A 10,502-nucleotide genomic window follows, 5' to 3' on the forward strand; every position below is an offset into this window, starting at 1 on the left:
CTGTTTTGGTGAATTTACTCTCTTTCCCTCCCCCTCCTCCTTGTGTGTGTATATGCGTGTGTATATGTGTGCATGTATCTCCTGCCCACAAGCTACTCTATACTAGCAATATTGTATGAAATCGAATAACTCCTAATTTATTCAGCAACTCCTCCATCTTCTCACAGAGAATAAATTTGGATCACTACCTGGATTTGGCCCACCTCTTTGACTTCTTGTGCCATTCATTAGAAAGCTTATTCATGCTAAAATATGGCAGAGTAATTAGTTGAAACAAGGATGCACCTTTGGATAGTAAAAAGGAAGGGGACAGGTAAAAGACACGAAGGAGATTTTAGTTGTGGGGAGGGATGGAACTGGGTTTTTTAATTTATTTTTTAAATTAGATTTCTATCCAGCCTTTCTTCCAGGAACTCAAGGAGGTGCCCTATGCTACCTCCAGAACTACAAACCTACGGTTGCATTGAGAGGAGATGACTGGTCAAAAGTCATCAATTACATTTTATTGCTTTCTGAGTGAGTGATATAAAGAGTATAAAGGAGGAATAAATCTGTAAGGATATTTCTGTTTTTGCTCCTTGCGTGATTAGCTGCAGCCAAAAAAGAGGCAAAGGCAATGCAGATACATAAGGAGATCTCTGATCTCCTCTGGTTCCCTGTGGTTTTTAGTTTCTTGAGAGATTAATAGAAATCAAGAAGACCAACTGTCCTCCATGCAGACAGATACTTTGGTGAGCCAAGAAATATAAGAAAGGGAGAGACAATTTTAGAAATCCAGCTGAATTTGCAAGGTGTGAGGAGCAGACTGATGTGAATGCAGAATACCCTGTTTGGCCTCACTTTGCTCTCTCCCCCTTCCTTTTTTACTACCCAAAGGTAGTCCTTGTTTCAACTAATTACCTGTCTGCAAGGACAGTCTGAGAGATTTCAGTAAATTGGCAAATCTGACCAAGACCTTGGACATGAAGGCATTATTTGAAATCGTAAAAGTCTCAGCTGCTAAATAAATACGATTGCTAGCCCTACACCAACATCTCCCCGCCAGTCGATTGCCCCAAAACCGTCCGCCTTTCAATTTCAGGGCAACCAATTACTCGTTCTCCCCTTCTGACAACTGGAGAAGGTCCCCAGGGATCTTTCGTTGTGTTCATTCAGCACTCCCTACTTCACAAACAAGTTGTAAATGTGTCAAACGGTTGCCTTCTGAAAGGCATTTCTTGAGGTGGAACTCAGGCGCCTATCTCCTTCCCATTCCATGGCGGCCAAAGCGAAAGTCTGACTCCTCAGACTTTCCTCCCCGATTAAGAGCAAAAAGGAAAACGATCTATCAACTATCGATCGATCGATTTGTCTTTCTGCCTATCCTCTTGAAAAGTTGTCACCGGGAGGGATACATTTCCAGGGTCGCCAGGATCCAAAAAGTACAGGGAACTGTTCACTACTTGGCCAAAGAATTAACAACTGAGACGGAAGGCAGAATGCTATAATGGAAACCCTGAAAACGTCTCACGATCCGAAGAGAGATAAAGGGTACCAAGTAGCATGCCCAAATCTTTCTTTGCTGGACGGGTAACTTTGGGGTTCGCCACCGTTTTTCCTTCTGCCCCTTGAATGGTACCCATTCTCTGGAGGGGGAGGGAACTTGGTATTCTTCCCACCCCCACAAGGGAAGGCGCCGCCACTACCACAGGCCGCCCCTTTGCCAAAGAGAAGACGGTCACGTGTGGGCGCTGCCCCTCCCGCTCTACTCCCCCCTTGCCACTACAGCATTTTCGCAATTGTTGCCCCCTCCCCCCGCACGTCCTCTGCCAACGCGCCTCAGCCAATGAGCGACCCGTTCTGGGAAGCCACGTCCTTCGCTTCGGGTGGGAGCGGGAGAGGGCAGAAGCGCTGCGGTCGGGCGCCCAGGCGACCCTCCTTCGGTTGCAGCCAGCCTTTTAAAGCGGTCCTTCCGGCCTTCCCCGCCTCCCAGTCCTCGCGCCCCGCTCGCTTCCATTCCCCGGCCAGAGCGAGGCGAGCAGCAGCCGCCCATGTGCCCTTCGGCCACCCTTTACTCTGGATGGAATCCGAGGCAGCCTTCGGAGGAGCCCGGAGGAGCCTGGACGAGGCTCCCGGTAAAAACCTGGATGGGTTGCTGAGCTTGCCTCCCTTCCCGGCCGGCGGCCCTTGCAGGAATGCAGCTCTCGCCGGGGCAGGCGGCGCATCCAGTCCCCCAGCGCACGGCCCCTCCGGTTACGCGCCCCTGGATGGGCCCCTGCCTCCCTTCGGCTCCGGGGAGCCTTCTTTGGCCAAACAGTACATCCCATGTCCGGCCGTCTCACAGACGCCTTCAGCCAGCAGCACTTCGCCCTTCCCTTACGGCTGTTTAGGCGGCGGCTGCTATTCGTACCGAGTGGCCCGCAGCGCCCTTAAGCCGTGTCCGGCCCCGCCCCAGGCCGCCTACACAGCCGAGAAGTACTTGGAGGTTTGCGGGGCTGCAGCCAACGCGCCCCCCGCCCCAGAGGATTATACGACCCGCCCCGCTGAGTTCGCTTTCTACCCGGGCTACGCTGGACCTTACCAGCCCATGACCAGCTACCTGGACGTTTCTGTGGTTCAGACCCTCGGAGGACCACCGGGAGACCCCAGGCACGAAACTCTCCTGCCCGTCGATCCTTACCACGACTCCTGGGCCTTGGCTGGGGGCTGGAACAACCAAGTGTGTTGCCCCAAGGAGCCCAACCCTCCAGGGCCCTTTTGGAAAACTGCCTTTACAGGTAAAGCTTGGTGCCTGGAGAGCAAAGAACACACTGCCACTCTCGCAGCTCTTGTGGGGGGGGGGCTGATGGTAAGGGGCTTAGGAACCAGTCCTGGAGCATCAGGAAAGTGTTTTGGGTCGATTCTGCTTGGAAGACCCAGTTTCCAGCTAGGGATGTGTTTTTTGTCCTGAGAAGCAGTTTTTTTAAAAATGTGGGAAAAGTAATTCAGTTAGGTAACATATTTGCATGGTAATTTCCCACAGATTGGGTAACTGGGAGGTAGGGGGGCAATTGCTGGCAACAGTCAGGATGTAATTTGTCCAGGATTGAATCCAGTGCCTCCATGAGATAGTAAAGGGTGCTTTTCCTCTTAGCATGAACACAAGTTTTCACTACAGAATTTAATTGAAGACATGTAAACTTCAACTTGGTATTTATTTAGTAGGCTTTGCCCTAATAAATCGTCTGTATAGAAGAACTGCAAACTAGAGGCAGAAGTGACATTTTGGAATTTTATATTTTCCATTCCTTGGTGTCTCTTTGGATGCCTTTGGTCTTCTCTTGATTTTTCATAATATTTGAAGAACCAGCTGTCCTGAAAACATGACTCATTTTGTTTTCCAAAGCATGGATATGACAGAGTGGCTTCAAACCCTTTTCAACAGTAAGAAAATTCTTGGTAGAGTACCTCGATATTATTAATCTGCTAGCAGAGTTTAGCCCAAATTTAAGACAGAGGCATGCAGGTTGGGGTATTCATTGCACCAAGGGGACTCTCTCAAACCATTTGCCCAGGAAGGAAGAGAAAAGGGAGTTTTGGAGATCCTGCCTCCCAAGATCTGCTGGGTTTTTAAGCATTGCTGTGTATACATCATCTAACTGATGCCACAGAAAAGAGGTTATAAAAACCACTGGGCTGCAATATTGCCCAGAACAATCTTTCCCAATTTAGTGCCTTTTTTGAGAACAACTCCCATCATCACCTGCAACCAGAATTTCCTGAAATGGCCAGAGCTTTATGACGGAGGTAGCTCAGACTAAGAATTCAAAAAACAGTCAAGACTTTCCTTGTGAAAACTATCCCTCCAACTCCCTATTCTGCATGATAGCCTGAAGATAACAATCCTGTCTTTTAGACTCCCTAGAGAGTTCTCTGATTTTGTGACTGCAAAATGTTTTCCCCTTCCCCTATGTGATGAATCTTCCTCCCCTCCCCTTTATTTCCCAGACTGATTTTAACAATGTCCCCCAAAAAAGGGGGGAGGAAGGGCACCTTAAATTGTTTTTTAAAGATAGTTTGGATCAGACAATCTTTCTTATGAAAAGAAAAAAGGAGGTGGGAGAGAATTTGGGGAGAAGCCTCTCTAAACAACATCCCCCTGCCCAGTGTTGTGATTCTCTTTGTGGTCTACAAGTGGCTGGGGGTGGGTGGGGGTTAAAATTATGTCTGATTTAGCCTTAAGAGATTGCGGGACCTCCCTCTTCCTGCTACTTTTAGTGCTGTCTCAAGGCCAGGCCAGCACAATTTATGGCTGCAACCCATCAAGCCATTACCGGCAGTTTAAGCTTGTAAAATTTGGTGAGAATTCTCAGGGAGTTCATGTGCTTCTCCATGCAACCCTGATTAGCAGTCACCAGGCAAGTGTTGGCTTAAAAGTTAGTTTGTTATTTTTATTGGCTATTCTGGAAGCTAATCTCCCAAGCCTAAATGATAGCAAGATAGCAAAACAGAACAAAAATAAAAATCTTTCAGTGAAAATCTCTGTATACTTCTAAATTTTAACATGCTTCTGTTTAAATTACCTCTGCATTAATTTTCTACTAATGTCAATGTATAAGAATATATATTTGCCCCAGCTCATGTTTAAAAGGTTATTACCAGCACTAGCCCAATATTTTTGAGTGTCAAGGGGGAAAAATGTTCTATAATGCAAGTGAATATTTTTATTTGAAAGATAATCAGTTTATTTTCAGTGCTGCTCTGACTAGCAACTACAAATCCAATAATGTTTTTTCCCATGTTGCTTAATTTTAATGTTTTTAAAAAGGCTTATGCTTTAACATGTTGCTTTTCCCCCACCCCCATTCAAATAAGTATTGACTCCTGAAATGTCATGGACAAATTCATGTAGTTGTCTAGGCAGGTTTTTTTAAAAAAGTGTTTTATCCATGCCATTTTCCTGTGATTAAGAGAAAGTGACTGACTCAAAATTATTCTGGGCCTAAAGCAGGACTAGAACTCAGGTCTCCCCAATTGTAATTCAGCATTTTAATCATTAGATCAAGATAACAGTCACTGCTTTAATTAACAATACACATATTTGAAAGAGTCTGCCCAAAATGCAGTATCAGGAAAGAAATTTGCCTGTTTCTATTGAGCTCAGTGTTGAAAATTCTTTCTCAACATTTAAATTAAGATTGACAATTCCTTGAAACAGTATTTCATTAATAGGTATCTGTTCTAACCCATAATATTAATTTCATTTTAGTAGCAATAAGAATTCCAGTATATTACCCAGGCAATATTTAAAAATACACTTTGTGCTGATATCATCATTTCATATTGAATTCTCTCACTTTTATTACTTTATAAAGTACAACTTTATTACTTTTAAAGTACAACTTTATTAAGCTTATCCAGTACAGTTCAAGATGAATATGATAACATATAAAAATACTATGTTGTAAAAATTATACACATTTCACAAGGTAACAAAAGTTTAGTATGTATCAAAGTTGTAAGTCACAATATAATGTTTTACAAATATATATATCCAATAGCTTACACCTTAGTGGTTCACCTTTCCAGAGATCACAAAATCACATTTCTTGAAAGTTTTTATTTTAAAATTGGCCATTCTTTGCGATATCTTACTTTGATTCAGTATTTCAAATTACTTACTATATCTATTATTTCAGAAAAAATAAAGGGTATAATAATGGGCTGTGCACATTAAAAAAAATCCATCAGAAAGGAATGGGATTAGTTAAATGGAGCATTTGCAGAACATTCTCTCTATTAATGGCTGTGGTCCCAGTGGTAGAATGAGGTAATTTTAGACTCAACTTATTCATTTTCTGAAGAGTGAAGAACCTTCTTAAACGGTAAGTGTGTTATTTTATTTATTTGCAAATGTAGTAAACTGATTGACTCTGTTATGACTGTCTTCTGATTGATTGTAGGTGATTTGAAAACCCATTTCTCTCCCGTACATCAATTCTGGCTTCTGCCACAGTCTTACTTTGAAAACATGACTGAGTTCCCCTCCCTCGACTGAGTTATTAAAACATATTGATACAGTTCTTGTTACTTGTTGAGGGATGTCTGTGTGTGTATGACTTCAAGTCCTGGTGAACTCCTGGTGATTGTCTGAACAGGTTCCTGAAGTTTTCCTGGCAAGATTTTGGAAGTGGTTTGCCATTGCCTCCTTCTTAGGACTGAGAGTGTGTGATTGGCCCAAGTCACCGAGTTGGTTTTATGACCTAAAATCTCCCAATTCCTAGCCTAGTGCTTTAACCACTACATAAAACTGGCTCTCATTATTGTTACTTACAGTTGCATAATTTTAAATAAATTAAAAGCTATTCACATTCTGTAATGCACAACAATTCATACTGCAGAAATGTGTGTTGCTTTTTGTTAATACATCACACCACATGTAGCTTACAAGAAGCATCTATATCCTGCATTAATATTTCAGCAGTACACATACTGCTGTGCAGTATACTTGCCAGCTTCTCTATATACTTGCAAGAAAGAGTGTTACTCCAGAGAGTAAAAAGAAAAAAAATGTATTAGAAAAAAGCAATCCTTGAATACAAACAAATCTTCCATATTATAGGCTTTAGTCAAGCATTTTCCAATATTTGTATGCAATTTAAAGCAATTTAAAATCTAATGAGTTACCATGCTTAGAGGATAAACACTGAAATTTAGAAAATTAATTAGTTCTGATTTTTAATTGTAAGAAGCATGAGTAATGATATTTAACTTAATTAATTCATTATGTGAACTCATGCTTTTTACAAAAAATACCATATATCATGTTCATGTGTTGTAGATTAGAATATCCAGTCACTGATTTAAATTGTATACACTGGCAATAATACATTTTATTTTAACTTATATAAGTGACAACTAAATTCCTAGAGTGAATCATTTCACATTAATGTCCAGATCTGTATTGATTTGTTTCATGCATAAACCATGAAAATATGAACACTGAAAGTAGACATTCTGAAATAATATTTATTTGTTGAAATCAACAGAAATAATTTTGAGTAAAATGTTTTCTCATTGCCTAAGCACATAGACATTTAGATTTTGCACATCAGTTGTGCTTTTTAAAAGGAGTGCATAGCTAGGAGTGACAGAAACAATTCTTATTTTAGGTTTATTTTCTTTCTTGTACTTGATTAAAAAATGCAGTCTGGGTAGTTTACAAGGGTAAGCTGGTGCGGACTATCTTGCAACATTAATATGGATTGTTTTGCTTTGCAATATTTAATATCAAAAGATTCTCCCAAATATACATTTATATAATGTAAATGTAAATATACATTTATATATTAATTTAGTTCGCTGCAAAATTGTACATTCCTGGATATGGAATTTGCCTTGTGACAGCACTATGATCTGTCTGGGTCCAAGATCTGTGTTGTTCTTATGTTTGGTTCTTTTCCTCGAATTTCAGTAAGAGAAGCAGTTTTAATAGCATTGTTAGCTACAATATACTCTTTCTCCAAAGAACCAAGGGGCAAGTATTGAATTTATTGAGCAGCAATTACCACAGCTCGAGTAGCTTTGTTTAAATTCAGTAATTCGGTGGAAGAAAAGAGTCTATTATTAATATTTGCTAATAATAATAATAATAATATTTGTTAATAAGGCACAGCCCCCATCACTTGTATCTGCAGATTTGTATGAATTAACAACTCCAAAGCCCTGGGAATACAATAGCATCGCTAAAACACAGGCCTGTGACCTTGAGTAATAGCCTAAAGGTTTATCCTGCTTTAAAAGTTTTACCTGGGAGTAAGGTCTTAGAGAAACAGATCTCTAAGGGCTTCACAACAGATCTTAGCTTCAAATCAATTCGCTTGCAAAGGTTTGAGCCCCCAACAAATATACTACCTAATTGGGACTCCTTTGTGATTTTGTTCTCTTTCATTATTATCAGAATAAATTAACCCCTATGCGTGGACTACTATGCATTGAGCTACTTTGCCTCGGGACAGAGAAAGTTGGAAAAATTTGGGGGTGGGATAATCGAAAATAACACTGATTACTTGGATGGGGAGGGGCGGGGGGAAGCCAGAGAAATTCCTCCTAAGCAAAGGCCGAAATACCCGTTTCCCCCAATGCTGAGGCCTTCTTGCAGCTATGGGCCTTGCTGCATTTTGCGCAGATGTTTTGACGAAAATTTAATATAAAAGGAGCAGGATTCCAGACTCTCTCCACCTCGGTCTTGGAGGATGGAATGTGAAAATAAGAAAAAATGATTAGGGGAGGGAGATAAACTGGGGGGGGGGACACAAACTAGCGAGCATGGGGGGGGGGGAAAGGGAGGTATTCCGACCCACCGCTGCCCTGTCCGGGGTCCCGGAGAAGCGGCCAACAAAGGGCTCGAAGGAGGTAGGGGAGGCTTTACTGAACATGTGCGCCTGCCAATCTGCCTGCTTGCCCCTCCACTCGCGGCTGCTTTAACCCGCTTCTCTCTTTCTTCCCTCCGGACAGACACTGTAAGTCAATCGCCACCCGAAGGCTGTACCTTCCGACGCGGCCGCAAGAAGCGAATCCCGTACAGCAAAGGGCAGCTGAAAGAGCTGGAGAAGGAATATTCCAACAGCAAGTTCATCACCAAGGACAAGAGGAGGAAGATTTCCGCCGCCACTAACCTTACCGAGAGACAGATCACCATCTGGTTTCAGAACCGGAGGGTGAAGGAGAAGAAAGTGGTGGCCAAAGTCAAAAGCGCCACCGCCAGCGGCAGTAGTGGAGGCGGTGACGACGCCTCTTGAGACACGCGCGAAGGAAGGAAGGTGGCCTGGAGGGAAGAGGCAAAGAAAAAACAAGGGGGGAGTAAGAACTCCCGCGGGGTCGCCCACGTGAGGCCTCCAAAGGCCCCCACCCTCCGAGGCCTTCTGCTAAGAGCCGGCGGCCCTATCTAGGGCCTCCGCTGATCTCTCGTCACCTTTTAAATTTGTTCTTAATAATATATTTTTAATTATTATGGTTGCTATTGCTGCTTTGTTTTCCCACGAAAAATTAATTAAATTAAATCACTGCGGGAACAGCCGATAATTTAAAAAACAAAACAAAACAAAAAAAAAAAAACCACACCAAGCGATACCCTCCTCGTTCTTTTCCTGATTTTATCAGAGCGGGAGGAGGAAGAAGAAGAGGAGAAGACGACACCGTGTGCAATTATTTTTCCTTTCTTTTCCTTGAAAAAGAAGGTGCCTTAGGGCTTTTATTCTGCGACCTTGCTTTCTTTGTCTGAAATTCAGTAATTCAGAGCTGCTTTAAGGGTGGGGGTGGGGAAGTAGCGAAAAGGCACCCAAGAAAAAAGAAAATCGACCCGAATGTAAAATAAATTTTCAGTGACCTCGATGGCTCGTTTGCTGTGGGATCCATTCGTCTCTTAGCTGAATGAAGATATAAAACAGAGGTGAATAATCTGTGTAATATTGTAGTGTATGTATGTACCCCTATACACACACACACTACAATATTATGCTATATACCTATATATATATACTGTGTGTGTACTCACCTATGGTCATCCATACTTACATAATCTGTTTTACGGAGGGGGTCAGATAATTGCCTATACTATAAAATTACCATTATATATTTTATTTTAAGACTTCGTGCCGCATATGAGGCCTGACTACCGCCTGAAGCTTTTGTTCTTGTTGATGATGATTCATACAGTATTTGCATACTACCAAAAACTAATTAAAAGTGCCTTTGAAGACACTGAAAAAAGCCGTGAGGGAATTTGCAATGTAATAAACACAAGTTACTGCATACCGAAGGAAAAGCCATCTTTAATGTTTCATATTATTTTTAATCCCCTCTTAGAGGTATCCATCAAAGTAAATTTTGTTGCTATAGTTCCGGGCTCAGATCTTGCCCTGGTCATTCTGGAATCATAACATTTTTGTCTATATATTTAAAAAGGGGACATAGAAACACGCCTACGCGCTTTTTTGCAAGTCGTGGGTTCCGCATCGTGCAACTTTTACGCTTCCCGCTTTCTATTGCCTTGAAAGTCTGCTCAGATCTTCAGACAGCTGGAAAGGAGATCCTTGCAATCCACGCGCCTTCAGAAATCGGGGGAGAAGAGCATTCGGCGATTTAGGAGCAGGTCCCATCATCTTAGTGGAGATTTACGGGGATTTATGGCGTCATTCAAAGGGTCGCGGAGCCCACAGAATAGCGATGATGTCATCGCTAAAACTTCCAATTGAGTGGTCTCCTGGTGACCACATGGAGTCTCCAAGTTGCCTTGGCAATAGGCAGGCTTTTTATTGCCGCAACAACGGCTGTCTGACGCTGGAAGATGCTGTAAATCGTTCGCCAAGAAGTGGCCATTCAGAGCAACTGATTTTTTCCGGTCAATACAACGAAAGAGATTTACGTTTCGAATATCTATTGTTTATATTGGATCTGGAGGCTGAGATTTTGAAATTGCCATGCCAAGTGTAGCATGAGGCTTGGTTAGCCTTCGGATCCCTGCACTTCCACTGGAATCCACC

At 42.4% G+C, this 10,502-nt stretch overlaps 1 protein-coding gene across 1 annotated transcript; it reads left to right on the forward strand.

Moving 5' to 3' along the window:
• The first annotated feature begins 1,891 nt into the window (after nucleotides 1-1,891).
• On the forward strand, nucleotides 1,892-9,351 carry HOXB13 (homeobox B13). The gene is made up of 2 exons (XM_034415524.2): nucleotides 1,892-2,756; nucleotides 8,476-9,351. The coding sequence occupies exons 1-2, from the start codon at nucleotides 2,060-2,062 to the stop codon at nucleotides 8,757-8,759; spliced, it is 981 nt and encodes a 326-aa protein (XP_034271415.1). The 5' UTR covers nucleotides 1,892-2,059; the 3' UTR covers nucleotides 8,760-9,351.
• The last annotated feature ends 1,151 nt before the right edge of the window (nucleotides 9,352-10,502 follow it).

This window comes from Pantherophis guttatus, chromosome 4, assembly GCF_059756535.1.
Source record: "Pantherophis guttatus breed Tessera chromosome 4, ASM5975653v1, whole genome shotgun sequence".
In the NCBI taxonomy this organism is placed as follows: Eukaryota; Metazoa; Chordata; class Lepidosauria; order Squamata; family Colubridae; genus Pantherophis; species Pantherophis guttatus.